The sequence below is a fragment of the Camarhynchus parvulus genome, chromosome 1A (assembly GCF_901933205.1).
Source record: "Camarhynchus parvulus chromosome 1A, STF_HiC, whole genome shotgun sequence".
Taxonomy (NCBI): Eukaryota; Metazoa; Chordata; class Aves; order Passeriformes; family Thraupidae; genus Camarhynchus; species Camarhynchus parvulus.
Window position 1 is genome coordinate 5267738 of NC_044586.1, and position 18575 is coordinate 5286312.

Consider the following 18575-nt stretch of genomic DNA (forward strand, 5'->3'; position numbering starts at 1 on the left):
CACACGGCGCCCATCCCATCGCTGCCTCCCGCCTGGTGGGAAGTGCTGGGACCTGCCCTCTTGGTGTTACCTTCGCACCAGTGAGGGGCACAGAGCTCGTGGCCAAGACGCTGAAAGATGAAGCTACAAGGTGTGGGGAAGACAGTCAGGAATGAGCAGTGCAGAGCTACAGAGGAGGAGAAGGATGGAAATGGAAATGCAGGGCTTGGGTAGATGGAAAGGTGTAGAGAGGAGGGAGCTGGGGGAACACAAGGTACTTGTGGGGCTGGAATACACATGAAACATGAGAACAGGAGAGGTATTGCAGAAGGAATGAGACACAGAGATGTGGCCAGATTTGGGAGGGAACAACATCAGCTCTGCTAGGTGACAGTAACAGCTGGCACTGGTGAGGGACCAGCAAACAGTCAGGAAGTCTAAGTTCAGAGGATGTCATTTTTTCCATCACCACTTTCCATGACAGGAAAGGATGGGTTTGTTATGGAAGATGGAGGAAAAGGGTGGAGAGGAAGGCTTTTCCACAGCATTGGTGTCCCACACAGCAAAGTTCAAACACTAGAGGAAAACAAGGAGTGGCTTTTCAATATCTGTTCCTTAAGGTGTTGGTTCCTGTATATTCCTGTGAGTATGCAGGGCCAGCCAGGACCTTCTCAAAGGCTGGAAGAGAGCAAAACAGCCTAAAAACAAACAAGCAAAACAAAATATTCATGTGAGACTCCTCCACACAAGGCAAAGAGCCCCTTTGTGCTCCTCCCTGGCCCCCAGCTCTCCATCTCTGTCACAGAGCTCAGCACTGTAGCTGTTAAAGCTTTTTGTGGCACAGTGGTGGGAGTCTGGTGGGTGGGAAAGCAAGTAGCAAAGAGAAGAAACCAGCCTGGGAGGCAAGAGATGAACCAGGATGTATAGGGAAAGGAATGGAAAGAGAAAATACTCAAAACCTACAAAAGCCGCTTTCTCTCCAACACCCTTACATCTCACTTAAAAAGCAAGTGTGGAGAGAGGGGGAGAGATGGCAGGAGGGCCCTTTCACTCCTCTGCAAGCCATGGCATCTTCTCTTTGGAATAGAGTGTGGGTTGGAAAACCAGGCAGTGACATCCCATGGGACTTCCTAGGGCAGCCATTACCCAGGCCACAGTAGTCACTGCTGGCTCAACACTGGGGTTGTGGCTTGCTGTGGCTTTCTTGGAAGTCACAGCTGGTTTTGGATAAAGACTGAAGACAAGTAGCTGGCACTGTTTTTCTTGTTTCACATGGCCATGGGTCAGAAGCTTAAATCAAGTCCAGAACCCCACTCACCTGGAAACCTGCAGGCACCTTGTAAGAAGTAGCACTTGGCCCTGAAGACCTTGTGCCCTAAATTGTAAAGGAGATTATTAGTCTTTAGGGATGTGCAGCTGGGCTCATAGAGACTGCCTGGGAAGGGCCAGGAAATAATTCCCAGTGCTTCTGAGACAGTGGTTTACTATAAAGCAGAGTCCAGGCCTTTCCTTGACATCTGATGAAGCAGGGCTGTCCCACATTTTAGCCAAAATAGGCCACCCAGTTTCTTATTAAATCAGATGCTGAAGTCCCCTTTTCATGTTTTCCACAAGTCCCCTGCTGTGACAGGAGGTTTTCGTGGCAGATGGGCTTCTAATCACCTAAGAAGGAAAACCCCCAACAGCTCTCTGTTGGGGAGGAAACCAGCAGGAAATGACTGCAGGTCATCAGAATCATTTATGCACAGCACCTCCTTCCAGTGTCCAGAAGTCTCAGGAATAAAAGGACAGCAGGGAAGCCTCTGCATGTCAAGTAGCACTGTTCTTGCAACCCAGATTTTTCATGTGTTGGGTGGGATTTTTTTCCTAGAGACCCTGAGTGTATTTTGCTTCTTAGTCCCATCCTTGAACAAGACATTTGAGGTTCACCATTGTCTGGTTTAGGGCAAATTTGGGAGAAAACCTCTAAAGGGGTTCCTCTAGAAAGAAAATTCATATGGCCCCTCCCCCAACTGGTTCCAGAAAAAATATTTCCTTGGAGAAAAGTGGAAAAAACAGGCAAATTTTAATTTAACAGGCAAAGCATTCAACAGCACACACAAAAAAATAAACAATATTAAACAATAAAACCTCTTGCTGCTCCACAGAGATGACAAACTCAGGAAGTCCCTTGGTGGGCTGTAGCTCAGCTCACTCAGTCTCTGCTCAGTCCCTCCAGTGCTGGAAATGCCACGGCCCAGGCCCGGCCCGGTGCCCACAGCTGGAGCTGCCCGTGCTCTGCTGGGTGTTCTGTCCAGAGCAGGGTTAAACAGGTCCAAGGAAAAGAAAAACCACAGTCCAGGGAACTTCTCTGCCTCAGCTAGCTAAAAACTAACTAAAAGCAAAGGAGAGCCCTGTCCTGCTGTCTGTCCATGCTGCAACAGCACAGTCCAGGAGCAGGAATGTGGGGGAGCAAGTGCAGTCTCCCAAACTCCATTCTTCTTCTCTCCCCCCTTCACCCTTGGAACCAGTCTCAAAGGTGCTGAACCTGTTATCCAGCATATACAGAACAGACAACTGGGGATACAAGCATCATATAGCCAACCCAGGAGAACCATAAAGGCAGGATCATGCTCAAGGTGTGTGAGCTGAGTGTTTGCTTCTCAAAGGTTTTACTGCTTTTGACACACTTGAGCAGGTTAATCTGGCTTTAATCAAAAAACAAAATAGTGAGAGCCTAGTAGGGTAAACTGTGGTGGGCACTGAATTGTGCTCTGTACACACCTATAATGATGAAGGCAGACATGGAAAGCAGTAACAAATGCTGGAGTTGTGGGGAAGGAAAGAATCCCTGACCCATCTGTCTAAGGAAGAGATTTGCACAAAGCATGCAAGGAGGGAACCAGGTGCGGACTACATCGATCAGACTGGCCTTCAAACTGTCCCCTGGCAGTTCCCAAAGAGGTGCCCCAGCTGAAGCTAATCTAATCACTTTAAAAAATATATAGAAATGGAATCTGCCACATGGAAAATTGCAGGCTGGAACAACTGCCCTGACAAGGAGAGGTGGAGTTCAGGTGCTTGAGCCTAGCGAGCCATGTGATTTTAAATGCCCCATGGGAGCTCAGAGATCTGCACAGGGCTGGCAGATGTGTCACAGGACCTACAGGATGCTTAAAGCAGCAGCTCAAGGATAATTGGGAGACCCTGGGGCATAAGAGAGTTTAGGCAACAAAGTCCCAGAAGGCTTTGTTTCTAAAATGGAGTGTGCTCTGGGAGCTGCTGTCTGCAGTTTGTAGTGCTGGCCTGGCTTGGGTAAGGGTTAGATATAAGCCTGGCCTTTGGTGTGCAGGTGTTGTCAGAATTACCTGTCCTGCTTCTCCTCTGTCTGCAGGGTTTAGATGGTGCATTGAGCAGAGCAGCTCTCTGGCCTAAGAGAAACTCTACGTGCCCAAAATCAATGGCAGAGGCCAATCCTGTCCATTTTATCACAGAATCATGGAACATTTTGGGCTGAAGGGGACCTTAAAGGTCACTTGGTTCCACACCCCTTGCTGTGGGCAGGGATGTCTTCCCTGAGATCAGGTTGCTCAAATCCTCCCCTCCATCCAGCCTTGGACACTTCCTTTATGTTGAGGATGCCACTTTTATCATGAGCCATAAAGAAGAGAAAAATACAATCTGCTCATAACCCATTAGGCTGCTTTTGTGTCTTGAAAGATGCAGCCCTCAAAATTCTGGGATGTTTCAGAGTTGAGGAATATGTACAAACTGTCCTGGATGGGAAAATGTGGGGGCAAGGTGCTTTTGCTGCATTTTATTCCTCTCTGGGGGTGAGCTAACCAAGCCTGCTGTATTTGTGTCTTGACAGAGGGGGGTGGCCTGCCAAAAGTGGTGACAGTGAGCACGGCTGTGTCTGTGTCTGTGGATGGAAAGATGGGAATTGCTGCAGGTAGGACATTCTGGTTTCTCTTTTAATCTTGAATGAGATGGCTGCATCTTGCACTGAGTGTGGGAGCTGAGAGCTGTTAGCTTGTCATTCAAGGGAAGTGACAGGAGCCACAATAGCTTGTGGTATTGAGAACTAGGCTCAACAGAGAATAATGGAACAGGTACTGAATGGCTGACAGGCTTCTGAAAGGGAAATGGGCTGCTTGAATGGAAGCTTCCCATCTCCAGTGCTGGTGAATTTGTGGATTGAGACTCCAACGGTGAACTGGATGGAGACTCTTTCTCTGGAGCAGGAGTAGGTTGGGAAGTCTGTGCAGATTTAAAACATTGCAGGAAATACTCTTGGCTTTGGAACAACTTCATGTTTGTGCATCCCCATTGTTATCGCAAATGAAAAATAACTTCTGCTGGTGTAATGGGCATGTTGCTAGGACTTCAATTCAGAACTATAGATTGCCAAACTTATTGATGATCTGAGCTTTAAACTCCTTTTTGCAGACCTTCACTAGACTGAATCTTCTTTTGGAAAATTCACGTAGCACATTATTTCCAACAGAATCCCAAAGCTTTTGAAGATTTACCATTTTCTGTACTAACTGCTTCAGCCTTTATAGAAATGCATTCAACTTAGAAGCAAAACAGAGCAGCCATTTAACAAAACAAACCATTATCAGTAACCCTGGCACCATATCCAGTTTAACCACTCAGCATAGGAGTACTGGGGTAAGAGAAGATGTAGCTCCATGGAAATTGTTTTAGACCTGCAAGCAGTGACTAAAGGAGGAGGCTGATGGAACAGGTAATGGAGTTATTATATGCTGGGATGCAAAGCTTCTTGGGAAGGAATGGTTAGTGCTAATGGAGCCTTACATGGTGGAAGGAATGACTGACAGAATGGACACCAAACAACAACTTTGTTACAGGGCCACCCTGTAGAGAGAAGGCCATACAGCAGATACCTTCAGATGACAGTCTGCCATTGCTTTTGCCTAGGCTGGGTTGGAGACAGGGAATGTTCTTCAGTACTGCTAGTCAGTGAAACTATAGCAAATTAATTTCATCTGATGAAGCATGTCTTAGTTTCCAGGATTTCAGTAAGTTCTAGCTGACAGTGATATTCCTTAATTATCACCTGGGCATTGAGAAAGTACTTATAAGGTGAAGGAAGTGTTATGAAACAGAACATTTCACTCTTTTGCCCAAAGCCAGGAAATTATTATGAAGTCTGCCCAGAGGCACCTGTGAGCAGAGATGGTTTCAGCAAAGTTCACATTAATAGGTGCTTGGATGATAGAAACTGCTCCCAAAACTGATACCAGCTGACACTGTTGTACCCAGCAGAAAATGAAAGAGCATTGAAACAGCGCCAAGGGCCTCTGTACAGCATTGAAACATTTTTCTAGGGATTATTTTGAGAGGAGAAAATAACATTTTTTTAAAAAGAAGCTTATTTTTCATGATCTTTTTCCTTCCCTTTCCTGACCTGTGGGTTAGGGCAGAGGCACACAAGCAGTTCATCTGTGCTGTGGTTCAAGCCCAGCTGGAAATTAAGCACCACACAGACTCTCATCCCTCCACCCTTGTGGATTGGGGAGGAGAATCAAAGTAAAACTTTCAGTTTGAGATAAGAATAGTTTAATAATTGAAAATTTAGTCAGATGGAATAATAATGGTAAATGAAGATGATGATAAAAATAATAATAAAAAGGGAAAAACAAGCAATGCAAGATGCAGTTGCTCACCACCCACTGACCCATGCCAGACCTCTCTTCCCAAACCCAGACTGATCCCTCCTCTGGGTAACTCCCCCCCATTTCTGTAGTGGGCATGATGTCCTGTGGTGTAGAATGTCTCTTTGGGCAGTTCAGGTCACCTGTCCAAGCTATGGTCCCTTCCATTTTCCTTTGTTCAGCTCCTCACTGGCAGAGCATGAGACAAGGAAAAAAGCCCTTGACTTAGAATAAACACTTAGCAAAAAACCAAAACATTCTCATTATGAATTCAAAACACAGCACTCTAACAACCACTGAGAAGAAATTAACTCTACCCTAGCTGAAACCAGGACAATCTGGCTCTCAGCATAAATTCAAGGAAGGAGACTTCTCAGTGGAAGCACTGGAGCAAGAACAAGGGGCAGGAGGATCTGGCCCTGACAGAGCCATTTCTCTTCTGTCAGCAGCACTTTCCACAACTCCTGTGGAAATTTCCACCTATTCAGTTATGCTCACTACTGTCTGTGTGGACATGCTGGGAAAGGGCAGGATCCTTTGCAGAGGGTGGAGGGAACAGCAAAGGATAGGGAAACAAAACCATATTTTAAAACAATAACAATAAGGTGAAAAATCTGTCATTTTTGGAAATGATGCAGAACCACTTTTCTCGCTGGCAGCCACGGAAGCTGAGACAGAGAAATGAATTTTCATTTGTTCCTTAAAGGTACCACAGTCCCTGTCCCCAGCAGGTACATTAGGTGCCCTGACCACAAGCAACTTCTGCTGCTCTCACACATGGTGGGTGGTGTTCTTCCCTCCTGGTTTCTTATGCTTTGATGAAAACAGCCCATCTCTGATCCATGGGATGGGTGGGCTAAAGGACAGCATCAGGGCAAACACCATCACCCAAAGGGTCCAGAATTCTTCATGTCCCCAGCTGTAGCCTCCACTGACTTCAGCAGGAGTGCAAGGGTTTGCTGAGGTAGGTTCCATGTGCTGGCTTGGGTGTCAGTTAATGTTTGTGCGGGGGTTCAGTGAGGGAAAAAGTGCAATATTACCATTGGCTTTTCTAGTAGTGACTAAGGTTCATCATCTGAATCTTTCATCTAGTAGTCATTTTAAAAAAAGGGCAATAACTGGTGGTCACACTACCCATTAAAATACTATTTTTTCTTTAGGGTGTCAGCTTAGAGAGTAAGTAATCTCACTTCCTTTCCCCTCACAGTAATATAATTATCCTGAATGGCTAGATTCTGGTTCTAGGGGACTGTGAGGGGCTGCAGCAGAAATGATGCTGGACAGAGCTGCAGCACCATCCTGGGTACAGGAGATGGGTGAAGGAAGGGGAGGGAGTGCAGAGGCACACAAGAGGCAATCAAAGCAGAATGGGATGCAGATTGTTGTTATTGTTATTCTGATGACATCAGCCCTTACTGGGATTGATACCATGGTAATTTAGTTGTACTAGCAGAAGTTTGGTACCCAGCACTGGTTCCCAGAAAACCAAATATCTGGGTAGATTTGTAGTTTCTGAATAAATGCAGCTACAGTTCTGTAAAAGGGGAACAACAGAGACTTTTTAAGTGCCCCTGTAAAAGAACAAATGGTATGAACTGGCCTGTCATTCTGCCACTGATCATTGCTGTCACTTGTTTGACTTGATGGTGCTTGAGGGGATTTGTAAGCACTTTGAAATGTTCACTATGCATGCAGTGAAAAATTAAGCTCCAGGATTTACAGCCATGCTCATGGGGAGGGAGCCCCCCCAGTGCCCCATGGGGAGAATGCCAGTTACAGGCAGCATTGGGCCCCTTTTTTCTGGCAGATGAATGGCAGTCCATAGCCAGAGCAGAGTAAGGCAAACTGGGAAAATCAAATGTCCAGGAAGATGACACAAGCCTGGCTGCTGTCAGGGAGTGAGGGAGCAGTCAGATGGAATTAGAGAGCTGCAGTCTGGAGGGTCGAGAGAAGGGATGGAGGGGGAAGCACAAAGGCCTCATTCCTCCCATTTCAGTCTGTCTTAACTCACTGGGAAATCCCAGAATGGGTTTGAGGGGGAGTCTAAGCTGCTCCTCTTGCCATTAGAGAGGCTACTCCACTCTCCAGGTGGAGACATGGCCAAATTGAGGAGGGAAAGGAAGTGTCCTTTGCCCTGCCCTATCCTCACCCCTTTTCATCCATCCTCTCCTTCCCCCATGGGCCTGGGAGGGGTGCACAAGGGGTTCAGGGTACACACAGATTTCTTGGAGGAGCTAAGGCAGGGTACACTTGTGTGAGCTGAGTTGGTGTGGTCTCTTTGGTGGGAAGCCACACAGGCAACCCTGGCTTGACCATACCTGTTTCTTGGAATGAATATTATCTACCTGCTATATTGTGCTTTGGCACTTCAAAGCACTATGCAAACATTAAGTAATGCCTGGATGATTAATTATAATTAATTAGAAAGCAGCTGTTCTCCTGGGATGACAGTCCAGTAACTTTCACGCACACTAACTCCGTTGGAAATGAGAAATAAGGAATGGGGATGGCATTCTCCCCAAGCCATGTCCTGCCCCAGATAGCACTGTCATCTGCTCCCTCCCCTGAGTCAGTAGCCTGGGGCTTCCTGGTCCTCAGGCTGCAAGGCAGAAATCACATGGAGTTCCTGACAGAAGCTTTTTGTGATTTAAAGCCTGAGTGAAACTGCTGGAATCTGTGCGGGAGTTCAGCTGTCACTTTGGGCTGTGGATGACGTCTCTTTCATTGCCTGACCTTCTGGCTGTTCAGCTTCTGGGGCTGTCAGTTGGCTGCCAGTCCCAGCAGGGACAGGTAGGGTCAGGTGCGTGGCTGTCACTTGGCAGGGACGGCAAACAGACAATGGGGCATGCACATGGTGCCCAAGAAAAATAATCCAAATGGACACTTGGGAGATGCGGGTTTATTTTACACAGCACTTGTCTGTTGATATTAGAAGTAGCTGCTCTTACCAGCAGTTATTGGACCACAGTGAAATCATTATCCCATGACACCAGCAATTTATGCAGATGTATTTGGGGAGAGCTCTAGGTAAGCTCAAGCCAAGGGGCAGAGAAGAGAAATGTTGTCTGTGTTTTAAAGACAGAATTTTGGGACACTGAGTTATCAAGACCAGTATTTTCAGAAAAGCTCTGTACTTGCAGCAAGAGCAGATTTTAAAAAAAGTTGTTTTTTTTTTTTTTTCAAAAGAACTTGAAACCTATCAGTCTGAAAAGTAGGTAATGGGGAGTAATTTTGCCATTTTACCTCTGCTTAAAAATCCAGCCTCTGTCAGTCTGATGGAAGCTCTTAATTTGAAGAGCAATTCCTGGCCAGCTTAGTCTCCAATTTTGGCTACCTGCTGTCTGCTACCAGCAAGCAGGAACAGGAGGTGCAGGTGGCTTTTTCAGCAGGACTGTTGCTGTGGCATCTTTTCAAGCTAATCTGCACACAGTTCCATATTCCTACACTTTTGTTGTTTGGATGGATAAAACATTTCAACCTTCTTTCTGGAAAGTGACAGTAGCATCAGTAGAAGCTGTTAAAATACATGGAAATAAGCTCTAATAGCGTAAGCACCTTTTCCATGGAAAGAGCTGCATATAAACTGGAGAATTAAAATTATTTCACTGGGCTGGTTCAGAAAGCAGCATTAAGATACCCATATGAAATATGAGCATAGCTGATCTCTTGAATGTGTACTGCAGTATTCAGAAGGAATGCTGTCCCTCTTTTCATGCCAAAGGTTGTGCCAAACTTAGTGCAGAGACTTCTGTGAGTCCCTGAGGCATCACCAGGTGCCTTTATGGAAATCATGGTCCCCCTGGCATGCATTTATGATGGATAAAAAGAAGGAAGACAACTCATTTTTAGCCCATCACCTGCTGTGTCTGGTCTCTGCCTGACGCCAGCCCCTTCTGGCAATCCCCAAAGCCCGAGCAGTTTCTCACGCATCCATTTGATCCGACAAAATCAGAGCCATGCCCTGGAAGTGAGTCATGAAAAGTGTTAGGGACACTCCTAGGGCAGAAATACTGCTGATTTTAGTGCTACCAGCAGCTGTGCCCTCTCCACCTCTCAGGACATCTGTCTGGAGGCTGTTATCAGTGGGTACACTCTTGACTGGCCTAAGGGTTGAGACACTAATCCAATGTCAGTGTCCCTGTGACGTGTTAGTGTGCCAAAACCATCATCTCTTGCACTCTTCATCCCCCCATCTGCCTGCCTGCCTGCCACCCATTGCATTCTGCTTACCCACTGAGCCTTGGGGAGCACCTGTAAGCACCCAGGCTGCTTTTTGGGGTGTTTCTGGGGCACACACAAGCTGTTCCATGAGCCAGACACAAGTGAGGTGGTTGCGTTATTTTGTGCTGGCTCTGGTCTTACAAACTTTGCCTTTCATCAAGGTTTGGCATCAGTGCTGGAGCCACATGGTTCCCTTTTCAGAGCTGATTATCCTCCAGCCAGCTCAGTGAACAGGAGAGAGAGCAACATCTGCCTGCAGAACTCCAGCTAGATGTCTCCATGCACAGACAGTAACTGGGGACAAGAGGGACAAATAAGTCTATTTTGACCTCAAAAGAATACTGAAAATAGTAATATGAGGCATCTTTCATAGCATTCTGCTTACCCTGGCTAGACTTTAGCAATTTCCTTTTCTTCCATGGTGTTTGTGCTGTCTGCATAGGCTGTAAGATCTTCAGCATGGGGACCATGCCTCCCCCCTGTGTGTGCAAACATTGTCTGTTGCCTTGGGAGGAGTCCTTTTCTGGGGAAAAACTGAAGACAATAGCAAATTCTGTAGAGTAAATATTTCTTTGTAGTCTCTGCTGAGTGCCTGACTTTTTATACTGCATCACTTACCAGGGAAAAAGCTCTAAGGGTGTGAGCCCTGCCTTCCTCAGCCCATGCAGGCAGTGCTTCACCCAGCACAGACCCTGAGGGTAGGTTCCTGTGCCCAGGGCCTGCCCTCACCAGCCTTTCAGGGAATTTTCTCAGTGGGACCCCAACAAAAAATTGTGAGCAATGAGTTTTCCCATTTAGGGTCTGGTGAGACATCTGTCCCAGGATATCCTCAGCCCCAGAGCCTGTTCCAGGCTGGAGCTCCAGCCCAGGACCCCATTCTTGCCCGTGTGTAGCAGAAATCTTCTTGCCTAAGGTTATCCATCACTGCTGCCTCTACAGCTCCACTGATTGCCATGGCTGTCACTCTTGGAGTGAAAAGAGCCCTTGACAGTGACTCAGGAGAGACTTGCATATTGCTGGATTTTTTAGATTGGCACCCAGCGCCTTTGCCATGTTGCCTTTGCTTGCAAATTATTTGATATAATTTTAATTCCGAGCCGAATTAGAGCAGTGCACAGGTTGCCATAGCAACCATTACCTTGTGCCTTTTGGTCTGACTCATTGCAGACAATTACTCTTGCGCTCCAGGATTCACAGATGTGATAGGAGAAGAATCATGTGCTGGGCTTTCAACTTTTTTTTTGCTTTTAATTTCCTTCCCAGCCTCTCTTCCATTAACTCCTGCCTGCCCAGCATCAGCAGGGCCCTGTATCCCCACCCAGGGGTGCTCGTGGGAGTGCATTGCACGTGTAGATAAAGGATGTGTGAGGTGGTTTGTGCATGCATGTGTGTATCTGCATACCTAAAGAGCTGCTCTGCAGCGTGCTGTGAGATCCCTGGCTCCCATCTCGCTGGAGATGTGCACAGACACTCAGAACCACTGAGCAATTTGCGCTTCCTCCTGCCTGTGGTGTTTTCCAGGTAGGTGCAGGGTTGATCCCTGTGGCCATGGAGTTTTATCCAGTGTGCAGGGGCTGTGAATAAGCACTGAGTATTTGGGGGACTGACAAAGTGAGGGTAATAAATGGTGCAGGACCTTCATTTGAAGCTGTGTGAAGATCCACAGGATGACAAGCAAGTGGCACTGCACCCTTGACACCACCTAAATCTGTGTCAATGCAAGGCCAGTTCATTACCCTGCTCACACCTGTCCCCCTAGTGCCCCATGTCTTTTATGCAAAGTGCACAAATTGCTGTTGTCTGTAGCCTCAGCACAGGTATATCTGATGTCCTGAGCTCTGCCAGCACCTACAGTTCAGCAAGGAGCAAAGCCATCTGAGAAGATGCCAAAAAGGAGCAGTCTGTAGATATGAGGATGAAGAAGGTAAATGTCACAGCAGAGAAGGTTATAGGAAATGTCTTGTATGATGGTTTAGCTTAAATTCAGCCAAGGCAGAAGCAGACAAGTTTTGCAGGGTGAGAATCATGGAAACTTAGCAGATCTGAGTACAGCTCCAGCCTCCTCCTAAGATAGCCACCAAACTCATCCTGAATTCTTTTTCTCCTGCCCTACCTATCACCTAAGGCACAAATCTCCCTATCATAAGGCTTTGTAATGGGACTCTGACTGCCATCCCTTTCCCTTCAAAAGACCTTTTGCTTTTCTTCCTTTCTCTCGCTGGGACACAGAAACCCCTCTCCCAGGATCACAGATAATTCTGGTTATATGGCACCTCTACACTCTGCTGCCCAATGTGTGGAGGGTGTTCTGCTGTTGACTCATGGCACTGCTTTCACCGGCAGCAGAGCAAAGTCTGGAGTGTGGGGGGGGAGCAGTTCAGCTTTTGGGGACAGTGTGAAGCCCCCATTTCTGTGAGGATCCTGATTCTCTTGCTCTCCATCTGTCTGTGACAGCAAGCAGCTGCTTAAGCTGCCTCTGCAGAGAGATTCTGTGGAATGAAAAAAAGGCAGACAGCAAAGAAGGCTGCCTTGCCTAGCCCTGCCCTGCCCTGTCCTCCCTTGGAGGTCAGAATTGTAGGGATAAAGTGAGGATTGCTTACACATCAAGCTGAGCTAGACCTTGCAAAGAAGGTTAAAACAAATGGCTTAATATTCTTCAGCTATTTGGGGAATTAAAAAAAAAAAGAAAGTAGGGTCACATCTGGTCAATAAGAGTGAAGTTGGGATCAAGGAGTCTATAGTCTGAGCAAAAACCAAAGAAGACTCAGTGCCCAAGTTATTGATAAGGACAGAAATATCATCCTTGGGGAAAGAAACAAGCTGAGTGCTGTGAATAAGCAGCTCAAGCTGATTAGTGCACTCACAGTGCTGGGCCTGGGTGCTTTCTGGCCCTGGGAGAGCTGGCATGTGGAAACACACACAGCAAAGGGCTTTTTTCAGCTCTGCACACAGTGGTGACTCCATGCAGTCTGCAAAAGTGAAAATTGAGCCGTTAAGATTAAAGAAGGATGAGAAATAAATTTATCAGGCTTAGACTTTTAAGTGTGACCTCTGCAATGTGTAGCACTTTAGAGGAGATCTTCAAGGAAAGTATAATTATTACCAAGCACGGGGAAAGGGAATCAAGCAATATGAGTTTATCAGTTCTGGATAACACCAGGCCAAGCCAACATCCTTGTTTCAAATTATTGTTTTCCTGGAAGGCAAAAGAAATTTCAAAGGTCTCATCTCTGTATTTCAGTAAAGCATTGATACATGCCACATAAGAAACAATTAGTTAGACTGGAAAAGATCAAGGGAGGAGGAGTTGTAAGTAACAGGGAGGGAGAAATCAATCTGAGAAGACAGCAGCAAGATCACCTATCAAAGTCTAGCAAAGTGTTCCTTGTTACACTCCCCATGGTCACCCATGGGATTGGCCTTTGCTGCTATTACCCTGAGACCCTGACTCAGACAGCTGGGGAGAGGGAAGGAGTATCCTGGTGATTCGACACTAGAAGGCATTGCTAGTACATGGAAGGACCAGGATATGTAGAGGAAGCCTCATTTGACCTTGGCAGGAGTACCAGAAACAGAATGAATTTCAGTAGTACGACAGACAAGGTCATACGCTTGACAGCTAATAATAGAAATCTTCTGTAAGCTGGGAACTCTCAGAGATCTGGCAGGGAGCACAGCAAGCAGGACTGGAGGCAGTCCTTGTCTTCTGGGAACTGTTGAGCCAGTTTTGCCAAATCTCAGTGAAGATCCTCAGTGTGGATCATCAATATAAGCTGCATTGCTCCCTGATGCCCACATTAAATTTGTGGAACCATTGTTATCTGCCAAGACCTGTCCTGAGAACCATGCTGAAAGGCAGCTGGATAGCCTTAGTGGTAAACATATCCTGAGAAAGCTCAGGGAAAAAGTGTTGGGATCTTCTGTATTAGGTGATGTTGGCATGATGGTGAATCACAGTGCAGTGCAGTTGGGGACAAAGCAAATGCTGTTCCAGTGCTTAGGGAGGTGTTCCCAGTGGGAAAATACATCGATGCTCCCACCCAAAGCCCTGTGAGACCTTTCCTGTAGTCTGTGTTACAGTTTTGGTAAAAGGAATACGGGCTGAGACAGGAGCAGACAGGATGGGCTGATGATGAGAGGAAAGGGAAGTCTGGCATTGCAACCTGGAGCACCCAGCTTGTTTAACCACATGCAACCAAGGACAAAGCAGACAGGATTGCTGTAATGAATGCACCTGGGAGGACACATTTAAACTAAAGCACATGGTTGTATAGAGATAATCTAGTGCAGACAGGCTAGCAAAATAGGGTGCAAAACTAGAAGTGGGTTTCTGTCTGTTAGGGTAATGCAGCTTTAGCCAGAATCTGAGGTATGAAAACAATGGATTTAATCTGGAGCTTGAAAAGTGTGTAAGAAAGTGATGGTGCCTTGAATAGAAAGAGCTGAGACTCTGTTAGCCTGTAGTCCCTTGACCAGGGAACAGCTGAAGTCCCTGATCTCACCATGTCACAGAACAAAAACCAGCCACAAGCAAGGTGAACAAACCCTCAGGGAACTTCCCATTCACTGCAGCATTCCCCTTGGGCACAAGGCTGGGCATTCTTACCCTGTAGTTCCCACACTCCATGATTTCAGTCATGACTGAATAAAAATAAACTTCTTAATGCAGCTGAAAGCCCCAGCACAGCACCTGGGAGGCCAGAAGCTAGGACTGACCTAAACCCCTCTCTCAGCCTTTGACATTGTGGTGGTTTCTCTTGATTGCTTTGGGTTTTGCAGAGTAAAGAACAGTGAGTAGAAAAACCTCTGCTTATGATAACAAACCTTTAAAAAGCAGATGGGGATGTGGGGGCTGGTGTGTTTTGTGACATTTGAGTAGACCAGAGCAGGGAGAATCTGAGAAGCAGCTGGTCAGAGGCACTCATTGAAAAGGGGATGATCAGTCACAAGAAGAGAAAAGTAAGGGGGAGAGAGAAAAAATAACTGGGGAGTCCAGGACATTTATGTCCAGTGAGAGATATGAGAAAAACAACCATATCAGGCTGTGAGTGGATGAAAAAGTGGAAAATGCTGGAAGGGGATAATCCTTTTAAATAAAGGGCTAGATTTTCTCTTACCAAGAATTGTATAAATCTGGAGGCTCATGTTTAAAATGCACTGAATTTATACTAATATAAAGGTTGGATCAGAACCACTTACCCATAATCTTCCTCCCTCAAAATTACTTGTTAGGGTTTTGTCCTAACATTTACATTTGCCTCCATCTTTAAAGCAGGAACAATGTTCACACAGCCTAGTGAGCCACTTTTTGGTGGGAAGGAGTTAAGTGGCAAAAGTCACGTAGTGTCTACAATATAGAGCACAGATACTGGTGGATGAGGATAATACTTCTAAAAGGAGGAGAAAAAGCTGGAAGCAGTGTGACAGTAGGCTCCAGTGTTGTTCCAGAGGTGAGAAAATGCTTTCAGTGAAAGACTTAATGAACTCAATCTGCCTATTGTACCTAAAAGAAGACTGAGAGATTATTTGATTTAAAGTGCCTCCACAGAGAGAGCTGCTGGTTACTGAAGGTTTATTTTTTTTAATCTAGGGGAGAGAATAACAAAAACCTGTGACAGAAAAACCAAACAGATTCAAATTAGTCAGTAAGCATAAATGCTAACAATGAACACAAATAGGTATTGTCAGAAGATACCAAGGGAAACAATATTTTTCCCTTTCTTGAGTGTTCTTCAAATCAAAGGTAGATGACTTTATGGAATATTCAACTTAGCTGCATGTAAACACTTACTGTTGGTCTTTCTACAGGATAGTTTCTCTAATTTCTGTTTCATAAGCTAAACAGATTGAGCTCTTTCAGCCTTTCACAGAAAGGCATTTTCTGCCACCCCCAAATAATGCTTGTGGTTCTTTTGCACACAATTTCCAAGTAGCGTGCGATACGCAGAAGGTCAGACTGGATGATCTAAAGTCCCTTCTGGCCTTTATATTCTCTGAATCTCTGCCTCTGTGAATTCATTAATGTTTGCAAGCTCCCAGAGAGCTGCCAAAGGCAAGCACTATAGAAATGCAAAGCATTGTTGTTACTGTGCATATTTCCCTTGAGCTTTGCATGGAGCTGGTTGAATATCTCAGGCTATGGTCTGTGTGTATTCCCTCAAATGAAATACCTGCATTTCTCACTCCTGCAGTGCCCTTTCCGAGTTGATTTTCTGCAGCTGTGCTAACAAACAAGTTTATTCCCAAGTTAGGATTCAGAAAAAGCAAATGTGAAGAGGCAAATCTCTGCCTGGAGCCCCAAGCATTGAGCAGCACGTTGCTGTCCTGGCCCAGAAGCTCCATGCAAGGCAGAGTTATTATTAGCATCATGCTTTGCTTTCTCTTTGTCTCCAGGTGCCCTGCACATGGCCTCTGCCTGGCTGCAGCAGAGCAGAACGTGGGAAAGACAGATCTGGCCCTTGTTGGCTGCTTTTTGCTCTTTCTCTAAAGGGAGAGGAGCTGGGAGGATGCTGCCTTATCCCCAGATTTCCAGGGCTGCAACAGATGTAAAGGGCACCCCAGAATGATGCAGGAAATGTTTAATTTAATTCTTCAACTGTGTTCATTGGTGAATGCTTGTTGTATTGCCCATTATTCTTGGAGGGAAGTCTTTTTGGCCCTCAGAAATCCCATGCTAGGGCTTGCATTTATCTTGTTGGAGGATAGAAGCTGACCCTCCAACCTGTGCTTCCAATCAGTGCTAGCAAATGCTCTTCAAGCCAGCACAGTGGGCTGCTAATGGACAAAATACTGAGGAGGAATCCTATTTTATATATTTTATCTGTTGTATGTACAGAACCACATGGTTATTACATAGGGTGTCATATGTGTGCATGAGTAGGTGTGTAAGGCGGATGGATACATTGGCCAATATCAAATAGTAATCAAATTATAATAAATAATTGCAGAAAATCACAGCCTGCCCCCAGACAGTTCATGAACTGAAAAAGCCTAGAGTCATCAGATGAGTGTGTTGGCTTTGCTTTCTTTCTGCTCTGTGTTTCTGGTATTATATGAACTGCTGAGTAGTATCTGTGTGCACTCCTCTACCTAGCTGGCAAAATGAGATTAAACTGTGTGTCATAGACACCGTGCTATTAAACAATAATGGTGATTCTCCTGCAGCACATACCTTTTTAGCAGAACAGATGCCTCAGCTGTGAGCAGATTAAGAGTAGCTGGGTTCTGCTCCCAGTTTCTCTCTGAAGATCAGCCTGAGCCCAGCAGGGTGACAGAGTACAGCAGTGAGAGCAGGGTGGCACAAGGGTTTGCTCGTGGTGGGGTTTAACATCCTGCGTGGTTCCACATGCGTCAGGAAGAGCTTGTTCTTAAAGCAAGGGAATGTGATGAGTTGTGTATGCTTAGCACTGAAAGTGGCCAAGTGGGGAATTTAAACTTCTTAGCTGTGTGTGATAGACCTAGCCAGGGAACAGCTGGTGGAGAGACTCTTTTAGCTCTAGGGGTAGTGAAGCTTGTGTACTTGGGGGTGCAATAGGATTAGATAGCAATTTCCATCCATTTCCAAATAACCTTGCTCAAGAGGGTCAGGAAGCTGGAGATGTAGGAACCCATAGCTCCCTATTTGTTACATTATGTTCTAATTAAAAAAAAAAAAAAAAGCTTTTGGAATCAAATTTGACCTGAATATAACTCCATTGGCTCCTGCATTCTTACACTAGGGATTAATTTGGCCCTTTCTACTTTTATGTAATGAGCTGATTGCCACAGTATCTTATCCTTGTTATACAATCACCCTTGTCTGGCTGTGTCCCTGGAGCATTCTGTGTGTGTGTTTCTAGATCTAGGGTCTCACCTTCACCTACTGTGTGTTTAGCTCTAGAGCCTCACCCTGACTTACACTGATGTACTGTGTGTCTGTGCATGTTCACTCCAAAAAGTGTGTACAGACAAGAATATATCTGTGGGAATTGAGGGGCTTCCTCCTTTGGCTGGCCGTGTCCCTGTGGTGTTTGCTTCTGCAGGGGATAGGGAAAGAGTGAATGGTATTATCAGTGATCTCATTTAAACAAGAAGGAGCATAGGAAAATACATTCTTTATTATTATTCTGTAACAACAAGCCAGAAATATAATATACCTTTAAAAATTTTCTGTCTCATGCCAAAGAAACCTCCATTCAATCATTTTAGAAAATCTTGTCGCTCTCCCTCAAACAGTAACAAAAAAGAAAAAGGAATTACAAGTGGCATCTGTTCCCTGCAAGGGATGTGCCTACCTGTCCCACAGGTGGATGTGTGGGGAAGGGGAGTGGGGGGAGCAGGAGGGGCTGTTCCTGGTGGCCCTGCCAGCCCAACATCACCCTGGCATGTGTTGGACCTGGCAGCCCCAGAAGACCCTTTCCTGAGGCACCTGCATGTGTCACTGGAGCAGCTGCCTGCAGCAGAGGGTGCATCCAGGGGGATTCCCCCCATGCCCAGCCACTCCTGCAGGAACAGGAGCTGCTGTCCCCACACCAAAGGAACCCCTTGGCTGGGCACACAAGGAGCACTGGGTCTCATTCTGTATCCAGCATCCCACAGAGCTTTGTTTCTGCCTGCTGTGGTTGCTGTGCTCCCTGCAGTGCCTGTGGGCAGTGCAGCAGCTCAGTCACACCAGGGCAGCCTGATTTCCAGGTGTGCTGGGGAACAGAGAAAGAGCCTGTTTGCAAACAGTGCCTT

At 46.1% G+C, this 18575-nt stretch overlaps 1 protein-coding gene across 1 annotated transcript in view; it reads left to right on the forward strand.

Moving 5' to 3' along the window:
* The window catches only part of CACNA2D4 (calcium voltage-gated channel auxiliary subunit alpha2delta 4), a 120203-nt gene that overhangs the window by 52378 nt on the left and 49250 nt on the right, over nucleotides 1-18575 (forward strand). Inside the window, exons 26-27 of the mRNA XM_030959925.1 lie at nucleotides 1008-1023; nucleotides 3827-3910. Coding sequence (XP_030815785.1) covers nucleotides 1008-1023; nucleotides 3827-3910 — 100 coding nt within the window. The remainder of the gene's footprint in view (nucleotides 1-1007; nucleotides 1024-3826; nucleotides 3911-18575) is intronic.